The 20,092-nt window shown below is 36.8% G+C and overlaps 7 protein-coding genes and 1 long non-coding RNA gene across 19 annotated transcripts; 3 read left to right on the top strand and 5 right to left on the bottom strand.

The window, feature by feature from the left end:
- Window positions 1-14: 14 nt before the first annotated feature.
- On the bottom strand, window positions 15-1,829 carry LOC107265218 (alpha- and gamma-adaptin-binding protein p34). 3 transcript variants are annotated; one of them, XM_015734445.2, is made up of 6 exons: window positions 1,438-1,829; window positions 1,181-1,353; window positions 999-1,113; window positions 784-942; window positions 604-714; window positions 15-532 (listed from the first exon to the last, which is right to left on the bottom strand). In XM_015734445.2, exons 1-6 carry the CDS (start codon window positions 1,511-1,513, stop codon window positions 354-356), a joined length of 813 nt encoding a protein of 270 aa, XP_015589931.1. In that variant the 5' UTR covers window positions 1,514-1,829; the 3' UTR covers window positions 15-353. The 3 variants fall into 3 exon arrangements, with proteins under 3 accessions (XP_015589931.1, XP_015589932.1, XP_024938129.1); XM_015734446.2 differs by having other exon boundaries at window positions 604-696; XM_025082361.1 differs by having other exon boundaries at window positions 604-942.
- Window positions 1,830-1,952: 123 nt separating this feature from the next.
- Window positions 1,953-3,854, bottom strand: LOC107265213 (26S proteasome regulatory subunit 6B). Its single transcript, XM_015734438.2, has 6 exons — window positions 3,698-3,854; window positions 3,480-3,572; window positions 3,047-3,380; window positions 2,748-2,951; window positions 2,414-2,678; window positions 1,953-2,338 (listed from the first exon to the last, which is right to left on the bottom strand). The coding sequence occupies exons 1-6, from the start codon at window positions 3,728-3,730 to the stop codon at window positions 2,020-2,022; spliced, it is 1,248 nt and encodes a 415-aa protein (XP_015589924.1). The 5' UTR covers window positions 3,731-3,854; the 3' UTR covers window positions 1,953-2,019.
- A 29-nt stretch (window positions 3,855-3,883) lies between these two features.
- Window positions 3,884-6,476, top strand: LOC107265210 (la-related protein 7). Of its 5 annotated transcripts, XM_015734433.2 has the most exons (7): window positions 3,911-4,025; window positions 4,106-4,149; window positions 4,223-4,478; window positions 4,550-4,896; window positions 4,963-5,940; window positions 6,010-6,154; window positions 6,230-6,476. In XM_015734433.2, the coding sequence occupies exons 3-7, from the start codon at window positions 4,238-4,240 to the stop codon at window positions 6,379-6,381; spliced, it is 1,863 nt and encodes a 620-aa protein (XP_015589919.1). In that variant the 5' UTR covers window positions 3,911-4,025; window positions 4,106-4,149; window positions 4,223-4,237; the 3' UTR covers window positions 6,382-6,476. The 5 variants fall into 5 exon arrangements, with proteins under 5 accessions (XP_015589918.1, XP_024938124.1, XP_015589919.1 ...); XM_015734432.2 differs by lacking the exon at window positions 4,106-4,149 and having other exon boundaries at window positions 3,884-4,025; XM_025082356.1 differs by lacking the exon at window positions 4,106-4,149 and having other exon boundaries at window positions 3,909-3,998.
- On the bottom strand, window positions 6,475-8,380 carry LOC107265219 (probable H/ACA ribonucleoprotein complex subunit 1). Of its 3 annotated transcripts, none has more exons than XM_015734448.2 (5): window positions 8,297-8,380; window positions 7,815-7,908; window positions 7,334-7,505; window positions 7,022-7,262; window positions 6,475-6,943 (listed from the first exon to the last, which is right to left on the bottom strand). In XM_015734448.2, the coding sequence occupies exons 3-5, from the start codon at window positions 7,480-7,482 to the stop codon at window positions 6,650-6,652; spliced, it is 684 nt and encodes a 227-aa protein (XP_015589934.1). In that variant the 5' UTR covers window positions 7,483-7,505; window positions 7,815-7,908; window positions 8,297-8,380; the 3' UTR covers window positions 6,475-6,649. The 3 variants fall into 3 exon arrangements, with proteins under 3 accessions (XP_015589934.1, XP_015589935.1, XP_015589933.1); XM_015734449.2 differs by having other exon boundaries at window positions 8,205-8,322; XM_015734447.2 differs by lacking the exon at window positions 8,297-8,380 and having other exon boundaries at window positions 7,815-8,117.
- Window positions 8,381-8,409: 29 nt separating this feature from the next.
- On the top strand, window positions 8,410-9,902 carry LOC107265223. The gene is made up of 4 exons (XM_015734454.2): window positions 8,410-8,694; window positions 8,974-9,096; window positions 9,399-9,580; window positions 9,695-9,902. Exons 1-3 carry the CDS (start codon window positions 8,534-8,536, stop codon window positions 9,574-9,576), a joined length of 462 nt encoding a protein of 153 aa, XP_015589940.1. The 5' UTR covers window positions 8,410-8,533; the 3' UTR covers window positions 9,577-9,580; window positions 9,695-9,902.
- On the bottom strand, window positions 9,793-13,778 carry LOC107265212 (zinc transporter ZIP2). Of its 3 annotated transcripts, none has more exons than XM_015734436.2 (5): window positions 13,387-13,778; window positions 12,617-12,952; window positions 11,316-12,348; window positions 10,298-10,560; window positions 9,793-10,209 (listed from the first exon to the last, which is right to left on the bottom strand). In XM_015734436.2, exons 2-4 carry the CDS (start codon window positions 12,845-12,847, stop codon window positions 10,358-10,360), a joined length of 1,467 nt encoding a protein of 488 aa, XP_015589922.1. In that variant the 5' UTR covers window positions 12,848-12,952; window positions 13,387-13,778; the 3' UTR covers window positions 9,793-10,209; window positions 10,298-10,357. The 3 variants fall into 3 exon arrangements, with proteins under 3 accessions (XP_015589922.1, XP_015589921.1, XP_015589923.1); XM_015734435.2 differs by having other exon boundaries at window positions 13,071-13,777; XM_015734437.2 differs by having other exon boundaries at window positions 11,316-12,297; window positions 13,071-13,777.
- Window positions 13,779-14,112: 334 nt separating this feature from the next.
- LOC107265215 (zinc transporter ZIP1) lies at window positions 14,113-18,303 on the bottom strand. Its single transcript, XM_015734442.2, has 9 exons — window positions 17,622-18,303; window positions 17,398-17,554; window positions 15,972-16,180; window positions 15,726-15,893; window positions 15,511-15,660; window positions 15,242-15,397; window positions 14,957-15,164; window positions 14,759-14,885; window positions 14,113-14,547 (listed from the first exon to the last, which is right to left on the bottom strand). The coding sequence occupies exons 3-9, from the start codon at window positions 16,157-16,159 to the stop codon at window positions 14,528-14,530; spliced, it is 1,017 nt and encodes a 338-aa protein (XP_015589928.1). The 5' UTR covers window positions 16,160-16,180; window positions 17,398-17,554; window positions 17,622-18,303; the 3' UTR covers window positions 14,113-14,527.
- Window positions 18,304-18,478: 175 nt separating this feature from the next.
- LOC107265395 lies at window positions 18,479-19,843 on the top strand. Of its 2 annotated transcripts, none has more exons than XR_003058971.1 (2): window positions 18,479-19,383; window positions 19,474-19,843. It is a non-coding gene; the product is annotated as an uncharacterized LOC107265395 (long non-coding RNA). The 2 variants fall into 2 exon arrangements; XR_001537191.2 differs by having other exon boundaries at window positions 18,479-19,416.
- The last annotated feature ends 249 nt before the right edge of the window (window positions 19,844-20,092 follow it).

Genomic DNA, 20,092 nt, shown 5'->3' with positions numbered 1-20,092 from the left:
ATTTAAAAAATATGTTAAAAATGCTCAGGATTTTATTACTGTTGTAAATTATACATATACGAAGAATGAATTGCTGAGAAAATCATATAGATCCTCAGGGAGCAACAAAGTCTTTTATCAAAACTTTTGAATGATTTTTGAGTAGATATAATTACATTTTTTAAAATTGGTCACAAGAATTATGAATGATATTGTAGGAGCTATTTTGTAAATCATACAAGAATTAATTTTCATAAATGTGACGTAATGACTGGCTACAATTAGCAATACTCCTATCAAGGACATTGGTATTATACAGATATACTCCAAAAGATTTTTACAATAATTTTAAATATAATTTCATCAGCTATATATTAATCAGATTCTTCTATCTCTGATGGATCACCTCCCATTGCTTTCCAAAAAGCAGTAACCAACTGTTCCGCCGCGATTCTTCTTTCATTTGCTGGTAAAGATGCTGCATGTTCCTTCATGGCCATTAACTGACCAAAGAGTTCACCAAAATCTGTATTTTCTGCACCCATAATACCATCTGAAATAAAACCATGAGTATTTTGCAAAGATTTTTATTTGCTCCGAATTGCGGAAAAAGTAGAATTTTACCTAATATACTATCCATATGTAAAGTATCTGCATTAGCTAAGCGAATATTTCCCAACTGTTCACCCACGTTATTAACGTCTGAAGATGCCTTTTCTGTAATAGGATTTTGATCTGTGAATACAATTTTCATGACAATATGGCAGTGATACTTCTTTGTATAGGAATAATAAAAATAAGGACCTTTCAATGCCATATTAGGCCATGCATGTGCATGTAAAGCTTCAATGATTCTATCGATTCCATGTTTTTCATTCTCATCTTCTTGATCTGCTACTTCTTTAGCATCCACAGATCCAAATTCAACTAATTCAAACTTGTGAAGAGTACACCATTCTACGACTGTGATATATTTTGTTATCAGTAAAGCATAAAATTGGTTTCATATATCCTATTACCTTGATCTTTGATAGCTCCATCAGGAAGTGCATTGCAAACAAATAGGAGTATCTCAGCCTCGGATATAGAATTTATTAATGGCATCCAGTCATCCAGTAACTGTGCAGCTTGCTCCTAAGTAATTTAATAATATTTACAAAAGACTATTTACAAAATATTACAGATATTCAATCTATCTCACTGCTTGTGGATCATGATAAATGATCAGTGCTTCAATTCCCTCGTACAGTGATATATTTGTCCATGGATTCTCGGTTGTGCACAATAAAATTTGCGCTGTATAGTATTTATTATCAATATTCCAAATATAATTGTCAGTATCACTTTGTCCTACCAACTGCTCAGATCCTAAACCTGTAAGAGAAGACTAGAATCGTCAACAGCATTCAAAAATCTTTCACTGTATCAACACATGTTATATATGAAAGTCCTATTTACTTTTCACAATGTCAGCAGCCTTATCCTTTACAGTACTAGCAATAAGTACACGAGGTAATATAGTTTCGATATCCATTATCAAGAATTGTTCTGTCAAACCGGTAAACGGAGCACTATGAGATGATATTCGTGATTTTATATGTCTTAAAATTACAAAACAATGCAAAATTGATAAAAAATCACACAAGACGAATCGTATTTTATGTCAATCAGCATGACGCAATAAGTGGCAATTAACAATTAATAATTGAAACGTAAGAATCACAGAGCTTGACGTGATTAACGACAATATATACAGATGTGCGCCATTTTCGTATAAGGCTATAATGCATAAGAATCCAGACGCATGCCATCTGTTGGACAATGGATAACTGATAGTTTCTTTCCTACCTTCCTTTCTTTACAGCAGTATCCCCAATAAGGGACATTCACCAATAACTAGTCTGACAGTTTCCGTAGACATATGATAGACATTAAAACATGAAATTTAATGATAAGGATATAAATAAACATTTCTGTATTTGTTAAATTTATTGCGACTTTCCGCATACATATATCGGATTACAGAATTGAATAAAAATTTTATTTATAAAACTCATGCTCTGATTCGTCTTTCTTTATATTATTCTTGTAGCCCTTTTCGAAGTCTTTAGCCAGAACGATGTAACGATTTTCACGTACAGCATGCATACCTGCTTCTTGACAAATAGCATTAATATCAGCGCCAGAAATTCTGTCTGGCCGTGCTACGTAATCTTCTAGATCAACTTCCTCGCTCAAGTTCATCTTGGCTGTGATGGTCGAAAAAACAAGACGTTTCTGACGACGATCCGGAAGCGGAAATTCGATCTTACGATCTAATCTGCCAGGTCGTAAAAGAGCAGGATCTAAAGTGTCGGCCCTGTAATCATGATTCAAGGAAAATTATATTATTCATTGATTTTAGATTTGTAGTGTTAATATTTCAATAAGTTACCGGTTAGTAGCCATAATGACTTTAACATTAGTAGTCTGATCAAAGCCGTCCATCTGATTTAGTAACTCCAGCAAGATACGCTGGACCTCACGATCGGCTCCAGTTTGAGCATCAAATCGTTTAGTAGCTATAGCGTCGATTTCATCAACGAAAATAATGGCTGGTGAGTTTTCTTTAGCAAGACGGAATACATCCCGCACCATTCGTGGACCTTCTCCGAGATACTTCTGGACGAATTCAGAACCCACCACACGAATGAAGGCAGCTGAAATAAGTTTGGTATTAAATATACAAATGTTCGAGTGGCTCTTAATGTATAATATGTTTCAAGTACCAGTGGTATGTCTAGCAACTGCTTTTGCTAACATTGTTTTCCCACATCCTGGTGGCCCATACATAAGAACACCTCTAGGTGGATCGATACCAATTTGCTTGTAGAGCTCAAAATGAGTCAGTGGCAATTCTACTGCCTCTCGAATCTCTTGCTTCTGCATATCCATACCTCCAATATCACTGTACTGGATATCTGGCTTCTCATCTGTTTAACAATTAAATAATTAGTATTAAATAAATTTATGTAATGGGTTTGAAAAAAATTAGTGGTAAAAGAATTGTTGGCAACTCGCTACTTGCCTGCTTGAAGCATAGAAATGCTAGAGTCTGCTTCAGGAGGTAGAACATCAACAAGAGCATTACTATGTTTATGAAGAGCTACACTGGCTGATGGCTTCAATAATTCACGATCTATAGTCGATAAGATGCGCACATAATAGTTTGAGCCAGTTGTAGAGCCAACTATGCCAGTATTTTGATCAACAGCCTCAAGAAATTGACCAATGACCAATGGGACACTTTGGATACGCTTAACTTCTTCTTGAGCATGGAGATATTCTTTCTTTAAATTACGTTGTTCATCTTTAATATATTCTTCTTGTACTTCCAAAAATTCCAGCATCCTTTGAAGTTTCTGTTAAAAATGATGTTTGTAATTATTTAGCAAATGTCATGCTTGGTACACCATCGTAACATAATGGAAGATAACCACATTTTATGGTATAATTCCTACCTTATACTTTGTGTAAAGATCCTCCACGTCTAGCTCATCTCCAGCACCAGAATAATGACCTATTACTGGTTTAGAGTCGACCTCGCCAACATCCTAAAACAATACCGGTATCACATAATAAAAGTCAATGCAGTTGAAAGAAGTAAACGGGAATATAAATGAAGCAAAATATATAATATTAAGACTACTGAAAAGTCTATAGTTCTTAACATTAGTACCTTATCAGGTAAAATGATACCAATTTCTTCCATTTTCACGAACGAATTAACAGACACTGGACCTTTGTCTACTTTATGAATAACGAATGACTCGAACTTTTCAACTAACAGTAGCCATTAATGCTCAAGGCTGCTCAAGGCGCAGATGTATGACGTAGAAAACATGGTGGAAGTGGTTCCCTCTGTAATGAACTTTCATTACTAACTGCAAACCCGACAGGAAAGGTTGTCAATAGATTAACCAAGATTAGCACTGAAAAACGTTTACCAAAACGTTCAGCGGCGAAAAAACATATACTTGGTTAGCGTATTAAATAATAGTACTGAGGTATTACAATACAATTTTATTTGGTTTTATGCAAAATGTTTTTGGAGTAAACGTGTTTAGGACATTTTTCTTGTTAATAGAATTTGTAGTAGTATTCTGGTGATTCCCATACCAATAATTATATGTATGTTTTCAAGGAATATTTATTATTATTGTTTACTGAAGTGAGTAAGAATTTTAATGATAGATTATTACAGTAAGTTAGTAAAATCATGGTGACTGAAGAGCAACAATCTGATATGGAGCTGGCATCGGAACTTGTACCAGTACCACAAGTTCAGAACTTGTTGGCTCCAGAAACTGTAAAACAACTTGCAAATGTTACACAAAGGAAACCCCGGCATCGGAAAAAAGCACTGTACGCTGCTATTCTTAAACAAATGGAGTTCTACTTTGGTGATGCTAATTTAAGCAAAGATAGATTTCTTGGAACGCTTATAAAGGAAAACCCACGTAAGACTTTCTTGGCCACATTATATAATTTTGATATATAAAATCCTATAAACTAATACATTTTTTCACAGAGGTTGATTTAGCAATTTTCCTTCGATTTAATAAAATTCGTTCATTGACTGATGATATTACAAAAATAGCCAAAGCACTTCAATCATCAACTATGCTTTCTGTATCGGAAGATGGTACAAAAGTATCACGCATAACACCAATTTGTCAAAAGGAGAATGCTGATGAATGCACAGTTTATGTACAGGGGCTTCCACCAGATGCTGCTCATGACTGGTTGAGCAATGTCTTTTCTCAATATGGTCCAATTGCATATGTGTCTATTCCACGATATAAGAGTAATAAAAAGATAAAAGGATTCGCTTTTGTGGAGTTTGAAACAGTTGAAAGTGCTGATGCATGTCTTAAGGTGAATAATCATCACATAATTAATTTAAGAAAATTGAGCTATATGTATATTTGATACGAATTTTAGGCATTTCGGGAAAATGGTTGTGAATTGCCATCTCAAACTTCGCCTGATGATCTTCTAAGTATAACTACATTTAATGAGCCTGAAGTGGCAGGAGAAACAGGTAAAGAGAACATAAAAATTGACGTAATCAATGATATTGAAGATGCAAAAAAAGGAGTTCAATTAGTTGAAACAAAACCAAAAGAAAACGATATCTTGAAGAAAGGAAAAAGAAAATACGAGGAATTTGAAAATATAAGAGAGGATAACATAGTAGAAACTTCTGAAAAAGACAAGGACATGGAATCAAAAAAGGAAAAGAAAAGAAAACGCAAGAATTCACCAGAAGTCGGCAATGCTGAGGACCTTACTAAATCTGAACCTGATGATGAACAGATAATGACGGAGGAAAAGCACAGAAAAAGGAAAATAACGATATCTGAAGACGTTAAAGAAGGCAAACATGATTTATCAGCACAAAACATCGAAAAATTTGAAGATGTGACTGATTCTCAAAAGAATAAGAAGTCAAAGAAGCGTAAATTGAAGTCTACGTTAGATGATGCCTCAGAAATATTTAGATCATGTACAGAAAATGGACGAACTTCGGAGTGTGATGAGTCCGCGGAAAATGCTGAACAAGAAGAAGCTTCGAAAACACAGAAAAAGAGAAAGCGCAAGAGGAAACGTCATAGCAAAAACGAGAATCCTGAAACTACTGAAATTGGAATGCAGGTGATGGCTAAAAAAGATTGGAAACGTTTAAGAAACAGGTACCTTGAGTTACAAAGGAGTAAAATGAAATCACTGAAGCAGCATCTGAGACGAGCAAGATGGAATCAATGGAATAGTTATGAAAAAAATAAACCCGATAAAGAAGAAGTAGAAGAAAAAGGTCATTTAAAAGTAGAGAATACTAATCAGCGATTTTCATACACACCAGGAGTTATAGTCAGTATTGAAATGGAGGAGCCTTGCGTTGATGTACAGAATTTCAAGGTTTGCTAATAGAAATAACATTATTTCACATAACTAATGGCAGCCGTTTATATTACTTCCTTTTTACAGATGGAACTCAAAGGTAACACTAATGTAAGATACATCGATGTAACCGAAGGTTCTACTCAAGCTTTTGTAAGATGTGATACAGCGGACGCCGCGAAGGCTCTAGCACAGAAAACAACTAAAGGAAGATCTTTGAAAATTTTGCAAGGTTAGTCTCATTAATTTAAGTTTCTTGTGATATGTTTAATCTCATGATATGTATATGTATAATTGTATTATGCAGACGAGGATGAGAAACTTTATTGGGAAAAGATGGTGAGAGATAGAGAGGAAAAATTGAGTAAGAAAATACGTGTGAAACAAAGAGGACGGGACAAATTATTAAAAAAGGCAGAAAAGGAGCTGGGAAAACATATAAAGTTCGATGAGGTGTAAAATTGAGTAAAATTATACTGAAAACGATGTTTATATTTTCAATTGGACCACATGTATGACGTTTTGTTGAAATACATAAAACACGTTTCTAAATTCACGAAAATTATTTTATTTAACATTCTAAATACGTCGGACATTAACATATTGGTATGTGGAAGTGCATTTTTCCAAAAATAGAAAATAGAACTCTATTTTACATTGTATTTTAATAGTTCCTTTTCATTCGTTCTCGTCATTGGCGTAAATATGTCGTTATTCGTAATTATCGCTACCACCTCCCCCGTCCTCGACCTCCACGGCCACCGCCTCCACTATCACCAGCACCGCCGCGTCCTCTGAAACCACCTCCACCTCTACCACCTCCGAAACTTCCACCACCCCTACCACCGCCGAAACCTCCACCACCTCCAAATCCTCCTCGACCTCCTCTGGGTCCGCCACGACCACCACGTCCGCCAACACCTCTTCTGGCACCACGACCACCACCACGTTTCGTTATTTCTCCAGGAGCCTTTGGTAAAAACCTTTGAAGAGGTAATAACTTTGCAGGATCTATAAATAACTGTAAGATAAAAATAAATATTATTGATTCTGATGAACAGCTCTAAGCTCTTACAGTTTATCAATATGATTTGAATACCTTAAGGTCCTTTTCAAAACTAGATGCTTTGACATTGTCTGATAATTTAATGGATACGTAATAATCTCGGATATTTCCAAAAATTTCATCTATTTTTCCTATCTGTTGTTTGTTTTCTGTGTAAATTGGTGCATTAAAGTATGGTACTTGTTCAATATCAACTTTAGCAACTAAATCATTTTGTACTGTCCATTGAAAATGACATAAAGGAGTCACTGTTTCGGGAGGACCTTGATCAAACCTACAATAATAAACACAATTAATGAGATTAGTATATTACATGTTAAAGGAAATGACAATTAGATACATTACCGGCCTCCTCTGTCACCACCTCCTCCACGACCTCCACGAAATCCGCCACCACCTCTACCTCCACGGAATCCTCCACCTCCTCTACCAAAACCTCCTCCACCTCCACCTCCTCTACCAAAACCTCCTCCCCCACGTCCACGAAATGACATTCTTCGCTTGTAAATTAAGAATCCTAAAACAAACATTAATATGGCAATCATTTTATTAAAATCAAAATTGGTTCTTAATTTGAAAACCTACTAGTCACGTTTGTCACATCATAAACAGAAAGGTCTATCTAAGGTATTTTAATTATTTATATGAAAACTATCATTTATTAATCTACATATACAATTTATATAACTGAATGAAATAAATTACCTTTTATTTTCAAAATTTAAAGTAACAGTGCATGGTTCTTTAATAGTTCAGTGAAAATATTTCGATATAGACATGTTTATTGAAAAACTACCTTGATAATATTTAATTTTATTAAACTCACCTCAAACCTTAGTTAGGAAATAATTATTGTATTTATAGTTTTAAACTATAACATGTACAACAGATTCGGTAGACTTGTTGACCACGTGCCTAACCTGTAACGGCGTTTACCGCTTGTATGAAATTGTGCTTACAAATAATACTACGGCACTACAATAGATAGATAGCTAGGTTCGATCGTGAAAGCGTTTTTACGTGGTCCGAAGCATTGTAGGTGTGTTCAAAAATGAGCTAAGAGGGCAAAGTGCATCATTGCTTCTCCGTTTATCGCCTGCAATTTAATTGACACATGCTCTCAGCGGTCTCAGCTCATTTTCGAACACACCTATATAGTACTTCGGAGTACGTAAAAAACGATTACACGAACGGATTTTATACTAGGTTCACAGACATTATAGTAAGCGTAATTATCAAGTTCGTTGGCATTGATTGGCGCACTTCGAACTGTTGGAAAGCATATAATGATAGTAACGCATTTCGTACGTGGTTTTGCACACCAAAGGTAGTAGGCAGTGGACCGACCGACATGCCATATTGAATTTTACTTCAGTTACTAGGTGTTAACTGTGGTGGCGCTCGTGCAAGTTATTCCAGAATACTACGATAGTTTCCCCACCCTGATTTACATTAAAACACCGGGCTGAAGCCGTAGTAGCAAAAGTTGACGGCACGAGGTGATTGAAATTTTATATAAGTTACGCGAAGACCTTGTCCGAGAACATGGCTAGTACAAGCAGCTCAAAAGAAGGTTCAATCCTCGCAAAATTGGGTCTACAACCTGTAACTAAGTGCAGTCTCGTCAAATTCTACGCCCCAGCCGTCGGTGTCGCCTCCTATACCGCACTGTCGGTTAACGTCATGAATCCTAGCCTCGTCATAAGGTAACCACTGGAAGGCGGAAACCAGAGCTCTGCTTGAATGAAATTTAGTCCATTGTAATCAGCGTCATGACAAAAAATTGCTTCCCTAAGCACGAAGTATCTGTGCTATTCCGACTTATGATATTTAATTCATTACGTAATGACCGGAGAGGATGGCATCAGCTTGTCCGGCCCTCACGTCTCTTTACGATACTATAAATACCCTCCACCATCTTTGTAACGGGAGCATGAAATTATTATCAAATAGCCGGTTTATTCTGATCATTAATGAATTTTCAGAATATTCCCAAAGAGAGACATCACAAATTTTCTACTGGCCACTGCATTGTTTGGTACTAGCAGCTACATCTACACGAGGGATCATTTGAAAAAGGCACCAACTACAGCCAGAGTTGCCTATAGGTATATAAGAATGAGACAGAATCTTGAAAAAATTCTGCAGTTTCCGAATTTCTAATGTATATTTGACAAGTTATACATGATCATAAACATTGAAATGTTGTCATGTATATTGTCTAATCATAATATCATTATGTTGTCTTGATATGGGAAATTATATGAATTTTATGTATAACTATTTAAAGATGTGTAATGACATGCATCTTTTTAAAAATATGATTAGACACTCAAATATCAATAGAATACTTATGCTAAACATCATGAAATAGGAGATAATTTTTTAAGTTTGGAACATTTTCTAATAGTGCTGCTGGTGCTCTGCTGCTGAGCTTTGGATCTGTTTTACTTTGGGCTGTTCTGAGATCCATCGTACCACCCAATCCCACTATCTGCACATTAGCTGGTGTTGGTTCCGGTCTTGCCCTGGTGAAGATTGGCACCAGCTATCTTGACTTTGTCGACCAGGAGGTATTAAGGAAGTAGTAAGGTGCGTGTGTGTTTTAAGATCACGATAGATTGTTACGAATGATGTCAAAAGAGCCACCAAAAAAATTACAAACAATAAATGTAATATATGCATAATGAAATTAATGATTTACAGCTTTTGTCAGGTATTCACTGACGAAGACAATTCTACATCTGTTTTTAAATGAAACTAAAATGTACATAATAGGGAAGGGACAATAACAGGACTAAGTCTTACTAGAAAGATCTGCGAAATTTAATAATATACCAAAAATGAGTTACATTATTGTACAGATACTCGACGTACGTATGTATTTCAATTATTGAACAGAAGCAGCACTAAAGTTGTGGTTCATTGAACCTGCCAGAGTCCCAAATCCGTCAATCCATTTATCACTCCCGACTAATCTTTGATAAGGTAAATTGAGGGTATACTGACTTCAAAATTGATTCAGTCATAAATCTCGACGATGAACACGAAACACGATAGTTGTTGGTATGAACCAATTTTGTGTTGCACGATTGTCGTAGTACAACTATGTCGTATAATATTTCATCACGTGAATGTTTTTTACTCTGTAGAATATATCATCCTGATTGAGAAATACGTAGTCTCGTCCGACTAGTGATTTTATATTATAAATCTCGACCCTAAAAGATGCGTACACAAACTTTATTTAAAACAGTATGAATAATATTTCTATCAGCATAAATAACGTATCTTTTATAAATACAACACCTGTTTCTCCGTGAACTTTATTTTCCGTTAGTCATTCGGTACTGTTATCATTTGATTCTTTTAACTATGCACATCGGATATCGTAGATGCAATTGTGCTTGAAACAACCTCAGTCATTTTCTCTGTTAATCTGTAAATAGCATCGTCGAGAGTGTTCTTGTACTGTCCGTTTTCCTGTTCATGATTATGATTGTCATCATCACGACCATGATTGTGTTCACTTCTCTGATTTCCACCGCCTCCATGTGCGTGAGAGTGGGATGCTGAAAATAAAATAAGGATACACAAGATTAGAATACATATTATTACCGTCAACAATCATCCATGATCCAATGATTATCGGTTTAGCATTATCAACAGTGCACTAATAACATTTAAAGTAATATACCACGTTACCAAAAGAAAGAAGTAAATCTAATGTAAATTCATTAATCAAGGTTTCTAAACAACACGTTATCAGTATCAATATGAAATAAAGGACTGTCGAGCGAGCGTTGGGGTCAATTGCCTTGGATAAAATCTGCCGAGAAATTCTTGGAAAGTAGACCGACCTGTGGACCCTGTGCATCGGTCATTGCCACAGGCGGAGAAAGCGTACACAGCCGAATAAGCTATTTTATCATTGTATAAATAATACTATAGTTTACGTTACATTGAAATTAAGTCGTATTATATTATAGATTTCCTCGAAGGCATATTATAATGCAATGTACTAATCATTGGTCAAGAAACAAGTAGCAACATCTTCAACTCGGACTAGCACGCCCAACGATCCATGATTTCCACGTGCAAACTCAATTCAGAAAATGGCGTTGGTTGATGCTTACTCTAAATTGACTCTACATCGTTGGAAGATATACATAAAGTTTCTGAACGCCTTTGCACGGACGGCACATCGTCTATATGTAGATAAGAATCTATGAACTCAGTCAAGGTAACCCGAACGAAATCGATTACTGAGTTTGAAACAGGATCTAAATGATTCCACGTAAGGTACCAAGAGAATTCGAGGACTCACTGGCAAGCTGTATTCCCAGCATGACCATAAATCCAACAATGATGGCTGCTAATTGAAGTAGTCCACTCTTCTCATTAGCTTTTTCACGAGCAAGCACCTCGAAGAAAACGACGTAGAGTAAGGTTCCAGCTGCCATGCCTTGTAGGATGGTCGGTGTAGGCCCCAGGTACTCACTGTCGTTCTTTAAGTATGCCAGCGCGAGGCCAATGATTATTCCAAGAGGTGTCACCATTGAAAATGCTGTTAGGTAGCCTAGGATGTTCCTGGTGGTAGCACCAGCTACATAGAGTTCCATACCCACGCAGAAGGCAATCACCAGCTTGTGCGTGGCTATCGCAGTTGCTAAGTATATTACAGAGGATATCGAGGGTTCCAGGCCTACAGTGAGGCCTTCGAATATTGCGTGAAATGACAGAGCCAAGACGGCAAGTAGACCGTGCACAGAAGCGTTGTCATTGGTAGACGGTGCTTTCGTACTACTTGGTATCACCACGTCGGTTTCGCGTGACATTCGTTCACTGGGATTTAGGGAATTTGTAGATTTTTTTGTACATGCCCCAGGACCCTCGCATATGTCGGATGATAAAGTAAAGATGGCAGGTATAGACGATCCCATCTTAGTAACACCATCGAGAGACTCCAGACTGTCTTCTCCTCCAGCACCCGAGGTAGTGGATGTAGTAGTGGTACTTGCTGATACTCCATTTTTGCATTTACGTAATGACAATGTCCTGTAGAGCACGGATTCGGAGGGCTCATTTTTCTTATCCAGAGCTGCATGCACGACCTCTTCTATGAGGTAGACCAAGAAAAATCCACCACAGAAGAGAAGTTCTGCCAAGCTGATTGAACCCAGGTCAGCCAGCTGTCCTTCGGACTGATGTCTCTCCACACTTTCCCGGACTTCCGGTGCGAGGTGAATAAATGTTGTGAAGAGTAGAACACCACCTCCAAAGCAGAGTAGCAGCGACGTCAGAAGACCCTGTCGAGTATCATTGGATTTCGAGTTCTCTTCGGCATCCTTGAGCTTCTCCTGTTCTCGTAATATTTTTCTCCTCAATGGCTATCTTTCTATTTAACTCATTTAAGTAAATAGCTCGAAACTTCTCTGAGTACTCCCACGCAATGCCATTACTTCGGTACTATCAGTACGTAGGAACGCATTTGCGATTCTAGCAGATGACGAAAATTATCTTTAACAACTTCGACGATACCGTACGACTTGATGATTGATAAGTAAAAAACAAAAAAATATACGTCAGAGAAGTCTCGTGCACATTTGACGTCTCTGGGAGACATACTTGTGAAGAACTGGAACCATTTGTCGACGGACTCGAGGAAGAACTGGAGTTCCTGGATATTTTGCACTCGCGTCGCATTTTGTAACGTCCTACCATGAGGGGTAACGTGCCAAGTGCAAGTGAACCGCATCCCAGTACAATCATAGCACCAATTTTCACGAATATAATCGTCGTCGTAGAGGTGCCCGATGACGTATCTGCAGGCGTCCATTTGTCCTGAGCTCCTTCCATTATTATTGAAAGACAACCCAATCGAACTTTATTAAGAACAATCTGTCCCAGAACTTCCTTTAGTAGCGATGAGTCCAATGTACCTTAGCGTATACGTAAGGCTTACTGAAACGGCAGAAAACATTTGTATTTACGAAACTGTACACTCTTTCTACTTATGTAAGAATGCATTCCGAGCTCTTCATACGCACATATATATGTATGCATATGAATATAGACTTACCGGCCGTGCAGGTAAAATACAGCCGGTTCCCTTACCAATTGTAATACGCGCATTTATGTTACATATAGTTATTTTAAATTACAAAATTCAAAATACTTAAAGAAAACTTTCTAATGGAGACCCATAAAATTGAAATCACTAAAAATCAAATAAATTAATTGTCACAATCTCGAAAGGCACGATATGGTACCTCACAATTCTCAATCTATAATACTATTCACTATATCGGCACTGTACTGCTCAAATAAGTACAATCACCGAATTTCCTATATACGCGAAAAAGTAAATAAAGAATCTCGATTTTACAAGTGCATACTGTATAATAATTAATTCACTCCTTCCCGCTGGTCACTTTCCCACGAAAGTTCCGCAACGGAGTTCACTCTCGGTCGGTCGTTTCCTTTCGTGCGAACACCGCGCACCACGATCCAATTTCGAGTTTACTTGGTCTTTGAACAACGGCAAACGAGACACTCCTAGAAGGGACCTGTAAGCTGTCCCGTCTTATGTCCCTCCTACTTCCGTCGACGGTCCGTATGCCCTCCTTGCATGACCCCCCACTGTTCCACGGGGAGTTATTACGTCTACGTATATATATACATATATCTATGTACGTTGTATAGTATATACAACGTCCATACTCTCTGACCGAGGTAAAGCGTACTCGGTATAACAACCGCTTTACTCTCTCCTGCTCCGACACGTACGTTCAGTACGGTAGCTCGTCGTTTACTGCTCGATGCTTGCTGGCCCATTCTCACTTTGATCATCCGACCTATAGGATATACCTCATACATATATTGCTATAAGGCTGCCCCTACAAATTTCCCGTCACTTCGTTAGCTCTGATGACCTACCGTACTGGCATTACGTCCCAGAACCAATTTCGATGACGTTTCCCAGCTTAGGCGTGTGATTCCTTAATTACTACTGATATTAACAAGATTTTTAACTCCACAAAGTAGTGAGACTGAATGAGATATAATTTACAAAGATTATATATATATAAGTTATAAGACTTTTCTGTTAATCACATTTGATATAGATTGTGGACCTGTTTTTATTTACATGTGTTAATTACAGATAAGGTTAACTACGTAGTATATAATGATTTTATTCGATGTGATAATAATATCATAATTGATTTGTTTTAGTGAGTTACACACAGGGATGAGTATATAGACTTCGAAGGATCTATTGCCACGTAAAACAGTGTTAGACACGCAGCACGATCAATCGAGGACATTTTTTAACATCACCAGGAAGTGGCCTACGCCACAGTTCAGATTTCAAGGATCCGATTAGAACCGATGAACAGATCCGTCTAGAATGGGATTGAGAAAGTTCGCCTGAAACGTGACGATCTCTCCGTGCAGCTAGCGCCCGCGAGGTTGCCGATTATGTTCGAAGCCATCGTCCTCGCAGTTGTAAGCATCGAAAATGTGAATGCTTCGAATTTAATCCGTGCTTGGTTCAGCTGTGCCATGCGAATTAAGAATTGCCATGCAAACAAGTAAAAGAATAGCAAGGGGTGAAAAAAAAGAAGGAGGTAGAAAAAGCAAAATGTCAGTCAGAACGTAAAAATCAATATAGGGGGTCATAGTTAGTACATGGTGCGATAAAAATATAGGCACGTGCAAGGTTATCAGCGTACTATGTAAATGCATAAAAAAATCACAGATACTCACTCACTGTCTGAAGTCCAAACATTACGACAAACCCAATCAGGATAGCAAGGAATTGATCGAGTCCGTTGCGATGCTTGTGGAGAATCTCAAAGAAGACTACGTAGAGAAGTGTTCCAGTAGCTATGCCCTATAAGAACCAGATACTTTATGATGTTCTCTGACAGTATTCATGTATATTTGTGTGTTAAATTAGCGTACCTGAAGAACAACAGCCATTGCTCCACTGGCAGCTGCACTTCCGCCTCCTACAAGGAGCATCCCGATGCCAATGCCTAACGGCGATACCACGGCAAACGTACAGATGTATATTACTGATAAATAAAGTTTGGTCTTCGATGTGATCAATTCTACGCCAATGCAAAAGGCTATGACGAACTTATGCGCAGCTACTGCAGCGAACATATACCTGGGATAAAGAAAAACGTAAGTGTCATTGAGGTACTTTATGTTTTTGTACATATATGTTTATAAATATTTATTTACCATACATAGCTGGCAGAACTTTCAAGACCAATGGCGAGACCCTCGAAGAGTTCATGCACTGATAAACCAAGGACTATCAGTAAACCTCTGATTGAATTTACTACAACATCGTTAGATTCTTCAAGCGGGGGTAAATGACTGTGACCGTGTCCGTATCTGTGAGTAAAAAATGATAATGCAACTGCTCGTGAGTTAAATTCAAAAGGTCGTGAATGATCATATGACCTTTCTTTATATATTAATCGAGCTGATGGTTTTATTAAACTTACCCTACGTTATTCCCTGTACAAACTGAATTGCCATTTGGATTTACCAATTCGTTTGTACTTTTAGTGATATTGTTATTTACTACTTTTTCAGTTTCTCGTTTTCTTAGATACGTATGCACCACCTCCTCTACCAGGTACATGATGAAGAATCTGCAATATCTTTGGGATGAGTTGGTGTTCTTAAACTTTGAATACAATAACGAGTGGGCACTTACCCAGAACACATGAATATTTCAGCTAGAGAGAAATTCAGATCTGGCAGGTCGCCGGATTCTACGAGCTTTTTTACTCCCTCGGAGACTTCCGGTAATAAGTGGAGGAATGTCGTTGAAAACAGAACGCCACCCCCAAAACCCAGGAGGATACTAACCATTTTCTGTGATCTAATATGTAAAATTGAGAGTGAAGGAAAATTGTTATATTTATTAAATTATTAATTTCACATAATACCAATTAAGTACCTTGGACTTATGTGACTTGAGGTCCAGTTGAACCATTTAGCCAACTGAATAGGAACTAGACCCACGGATATACTGACTATACAAAGTACTACCATGGTAGTACCTTTAGCGATAAGAACTGCCGCTATATCTTCTTCACTGGTCGTGTCATGTCGCGTAAGAGCAGTCGTTAAATTTATAGTCGGCATTTTGAAAATTGTTCCTTATCCCTACAACATATCAAAGAATAATATAACACATGTAAACTATGCACTTTAGTAATAGTATAACGTATTGTATAAATAAAAATGTCGAGTTATAATTTTTCACTTGAAACACTTGAGATTCACTAAATCCAAAATTGTGATCACATTTACATAGATTTATAAAAAATTGTTTAATATAACAAATTTTTCTCCAAATCATTCTTACCTTTTGTATTATATCCAAAGGTTAATGACAAATGTTTAAATTTATTATAATGAAAGTATATATATCTATGCATATACCAGTTAATGGTAAGTCAGTGACAAAGTAACGAAAGGAGCGTCAAGAATTAAATAATAGATACAAATCTTTCTCGTCATATATATTACTGTGATATCGTGGAAGATCACTGGAATCAGCTACGTGACGTGATAACAACGAATCAAGGGCTAAAACAAGAATAACTTGTCTGTATAGGTGGAATCGCAAGCATGTACATGAACCTTATACTGTAGAATATACAGAACGTCTCTGATATTAATTACTATCGATTATTATCATTACAGAACCTGTCTGATATGGATTTACTATATCATACAACTTTTAACGGTTAACGATTACTATCATGTTAATTTAAATGGTTAACACGTCGTTACTTATTAAACTATCGGTATCGATTTTTCTATTATTTCGTACTGTCATAATTTCAAATTTTATTATTATTTTATTATACTTCGATCCTGGTGAAAGTAGCGAGTCATAAGGTACGAAACAAAAAATTAAATATGAATCTGCGCCAGATGACTCATTTTCAACATGCCATTAATCGTTATGCATGATTTGCTTCCGATAATGAGATTTTCTGCGAGTGAAAGACAACTGAATGAGGGAATGTTCAGTTTTGTTGTGACTAGACAAAATCTAGGGCTCGTGACCTCGATGAATTCTCCACAAAGAATGAGTCAATGCTACGACCTGATGCATATATCGTAGTATCCTGGAAATAACCTCTAGAGATATTTCATGAACGAGGTAACACTTTTGATATCTGATCACGCTTAAATTCAGGGAGTGGCTTTAAAAGATCAATTTATTATTTACACGATAAATGTCAGCTGATCATCATTTCTAATTAAATGCACGATGCACAGTGATAATCAGTGAATACGATAGTTCGATAATTCTGAGAATTGGTACGAAATTTATAATTAATTATTGCGAACAGGCTTTTAGATCTTACCGTGATATACGTTTATATTCCTTTGTCTTTTATATTTATTACACCCTCATTCACTTAATAGGCGTTAATTTCCTTGTTAAGGCTCAACAATTTACTCTCAGACGAATTGTATACATATATCTCCGTTGGTCCGCTACGGTCTTTCAGACAATGCAGCCTACAATGAAATTGCGATAAGAAATTTTTCTTCACGGATATTATTATTACGATAATGGGGTACGTACATGGTGTAAGTTACCACATTAGTATCAGTTATCAGACAACTCAGCAACTGTGTTTAGCTGCTGTTTTACGGTTTACGTGGCTTCCTCTACTCTTTGCAATCACACACCAAATGTTTCGTACGCTCGTGACATAAAAAATGTACACATATGGAATCTGGTAAGATCGTTTTTTGCACTCACACAAATACCTTTCAGATCATTGAAATCTTCAGTTATCTGATTGTAAAACTTTTCATTATGCTTTTATTCGTTTGGCATATTACGATACGATCGATCTCCGATCAATCATGAATGAATAAAATTCATTTTTTTTATTGTACTACGTATATTTACTGTATGTGTTTGTCAAGCGCGTATCATGCCGAAGAATTTTTGTCAAATTTAAATTTACATTACTTCGTTTCATCGTGTCTGCAAGAATTTTTTTTCTTCAAATACCAAGGTCTTTTATAATTTTATTTTTATTCACTACTTATCACGTATAAATCACGATCGCACCTGGTGCTCAGATTGGGTTCAAAAAATTCTACCTGACATCGGATACGCGATGTTTAGTATTAAGAATGTTTTGTGCGTTCATATATTAGAAGTAGGCCACTACTTGTCACGGTCAGACGAGAATGCGAACGAAAGAACGAATCGACACGCTTCTAATGTAACAGTACGAGTAGGCGAGAAAGGCGACTGAAAATAAAACGAGCGTAGCGAAGTCGATTCTTTTTTCTCTTCGCAGCGCCTTATTCCCTCTCTTTCAGCTTCGTAATGGCGGCTACCATATTATTCATTTACTGGATATGCAAAATACATCTGCATCCTTAAGCTTCTTATTTACGGATACATCGTTAAAATAATTTTATTCTATACATTGTCATCAGCACTATCAGCATGTTGCACTTAGAAATAAATAATATTTTATAATATTCTTTGATTACGCCGAGGAAAAAAAATGCCACCTACCACTATTAAATAAATAAAAAAATTTATTTACACATATATACATCTTAACATTTATAAATACTCGTGTGCACAATGGTTATGTTATTTCTGATTGTCGTGTCACGATAAGATTATCTCATACGTAGCATTCGTATGGAAGCACGTGCGTGATAAGGATGCAACGTATGCGTTATAAAATGTTGGTAAAGGACGACAGGATCTGCGCGGTCCGGCAAACTGTTACGTTTGGCTATGGGAGAAAACCGGCTTGAGAATCAGATATATAGTAAGTCAGGTATAGTTGAGAATGTATTTCTAATGAATTCGCAAAACCTTGAAAGTTCCTCCCTCCATTGGTATAGTGTGTAATAGGGAAGAGAATTTGGTAGTCCGCGACGTCTCTGCGTGACTTCAGGTTTTTGTAAATCCATTATTACTTCGAATTCCGAGATAGTGCTGTTTAACGTACTTGCATTTCAATTTTAAATTATTACAATACGTACGGTTTCAAATTGTAGGTTATGCACGTTAACGTGTATTCGAGTAATTTCATTTTATCTATGAGCCATATGTCTGGCGTATCCGTTTAGTAATTCTAAAATAATTCTCCAGGATTCAGTGTCTGAACACTGAATATACGTCACAGATGATCCATTTAAATTTGTCATTAATGTGCATTACCGAGAACGCGCGGATGTCGTTTCGCTTGATGGGAATGTTTAACAGAATGTAAAAGGTATGTTCGACGGTCGATAGAAACGATATTGGTCGAAGTTTCATGGACGGAACGAAGGTCGTCCTCTCACTATCTCACGGTTGGTTACTCGTAAGGATCGGTACATCCATTCATTTTGTCACGGTAAATAATAGTCAACGAATGGCAATTCTTCTATTGATAATTTCTTTTTTTATTTAGCACATAGTCATAGTCGTCCTTTATCTCTTTGTCTCGCGTATCAAATCATGTAGAGATTGCGTTGTATTCAAAATCTGACAATGGTAAGTCTTTGTTTTCTTAATATCATGTTTTCGTATATACGCATATACGTAATTTAATCAGCATATTGTATAGCTTGGATATTCCGTGTATACTCCGTTGCAGGCGTTGAATGTGGCACTGAAAAAGTGGAGGTAATCATCGCGTGTTACTACATAACCTCGAATTCTCTACACTTAACGTTTTACGTGAGAAAGCTCAGGAGATTAATACTTGGGATCGAATTTTAGACAAGTTGAATATTATTTGAGTATTGATATGTAAAAGTTGAATAAAACTTTTAAAAATAGTTTCTTCTTCTTATACCTATAGACTAGTGCATTTTCCCTAATGACCTTAATAGCGATTGATCGTTTCGCAGTACGTATTAGAGTTCTGGAAATGATCCAGGTACAAAGGTCATGGGTCATATTGCTCGTCTATAAAAGTCAAATGAGAATAGCGGTAAGAGTCGAAAGACAAGAAAGTAACGTGGAGTCAAATAAAAATGATCTTCATCGTGTAATAAAATCCAGATTGCTTCCTTGTCGACTAAACA

This window comes from Cephus cinctus, unplaced genomic scaffold (genome assembly GCF_000341935.2).
Source record: "Cephus cinctus unplaced genomic scaffold, Ccin1 Ccin1_scaffold0215, whole genome shotgun sequence".
Taxonomy (NCBI): domain Eukaryota; kingdom Metazoa; phylum Arthropoda; class Insecta; order Hymenoptera; family Cephidae; genus Cephus; species Cephus cinctus.
The sequence above is the reverse complement of the archived record's forward strand: the minus strand, read 5'-3'. Positions and strand labels throughout refer to the sequence as shown.

Bases quoted from the DNA above. Each gene is read 5' to 3' on its own strand.
- LOC107265218 (XM_025082361.1), bottom strand. From the start codon at position 1,513: ATGGATATCGAAACTATATTACCTCGTGTACTTATTGCTAGTACTGTA. The intron at 1,354-1,437 runs GTAAATAGGACT...CTTCTCTTACAG, and splicing joins GGCTGCTGACATTGTGAAAA to GTTTAGGATCTGAGCAGTTG. The intron at 1,114-1,180 runs GTGAGATAGATT...TAAATTACTTAG, and splicing joins TTTATCATGATCCACAAGCA to GAGCAAGCTGCACAGTTACT.
- LOC107265212 (XM_015734436.2), bottom strand. From the start codon at position 12,847: ATGGAAGGAGCTCAGGACAAATGGACGCCTGCAGATACGTCATCGGGC. The intron at 12,349-12,616 runs GTATGTCTCCCA...TTACGAGAACAG, and splicing joins ATGGTTCCAGTTCTTCACAA to GAGAAGCTCAAGGATGCCGA. The intron at 10,561-11,315 runs GTGAGTCCTCGA...TTTTATTTTCAG, and splicing joins GCTGGGAATACAGCTTGCCA to CATCCCACTCTCACGCACAT.
- LOC107265213 (XM_015734438.2), bottom strand. From the start codon at position 3,730: ATGGAAGAAATTGGTATCATTTTACCTGATAAG. The intron at 2,952-3,046 runs GCAAGTAGCGAG...ATTGTTAAACAG, and splicing joins CATTTCTATGCTTCAAGCAG to ATGAGAAGCCAGATATCCAG. The intron at 2,339-2,413 runs GTAACTTATTGA...TCATGATTACAG, and splicing joins GTCATTATGGCTACTAACCG to GGCCGACACTTTAGATCCTG.
- LOC107265219 (XM_015734448.2), bottom strand. From the start codon at position 7,482: ATGTCATTTCGTGGACGTGGGGGAGGAGGTTTTGGTAGAGGAGGTGGA. The intron at 7,263-7,333 runs GTAATGTATCTA...TTATTATTGTAG, and splicing joins GGTGGTGACAGAGGAGGCCG to GTTTGATCAAGGTCCTCCCG. The intron at 6,944-7,021 runs GTATTCAAATCA...TTTATCTTACAG, and splicing joins GTTTTGAAAAGGACCTTAAG to TTATTTATAGATCCTGCAAA.
- LOC107265215 (XM_015734442.2), bottom strand. From the start codon at position 16,159: ATGCCGACTATAAATTTAACGACTGCTCTTACGCGACATGACACGACC. The intron at 15,398-15,510 runs GTAAGTTTAATA...TTTTACTCACAG, and splicing joins TGTACAGGGAATAACGTAGG to ATACGGACACGGTCACAGTC. The intron at 14,886-14,956 runs GTACGCTAATTT...TGGTTCTTATAG, and splicing joins CAATGGCTGTTGTTCTTCAG to GGCATAGCTACTGGAACACT.
- LOC107265223 (XM_015734454.2), top strand. From the start codon at position 8,534: ATGGCTAGTACAAGCAGCTCAAAAGAAGGTTCAATCCTCGCAAAATTG. The intron at 8,695-8,973 runs GTAACCACTGGA...ATGAATTTTCAG, and splicing joins AATCCTAGCCTCGTCATAAG to AATATTCCCAAAGAGAGACA. The intron at 9,097-9,398 runs GTATATAAGAAT...ATTTTCTAATAG, and splicing joins ACAGCCAGAGTTGCCTATAG to TGCTGCTGGTGCTCTGCTGC.
- LOC107265210 (XM_015734432.2), top strand. From the start codon at position 4,238: ATGGTGACTGAAGAGCAACAATCTGATATGGAGCTGGCATCGGAACTT. The intron at 4,479-4,549 runs GTAAGACTTTCT...ATTTTTTCACAG, and splicing joins GCTTATAAAGGAAAACCCAC to AGGTTGATTTAGCAATTTTC. The intron at 6,155-6,229 runs GTTAGTCTCATT...TGTATTATGCAG, and splicing joins ATCTTTGAAAATTTTGCAAG to ACGAGGATGAGAAACTTTAT.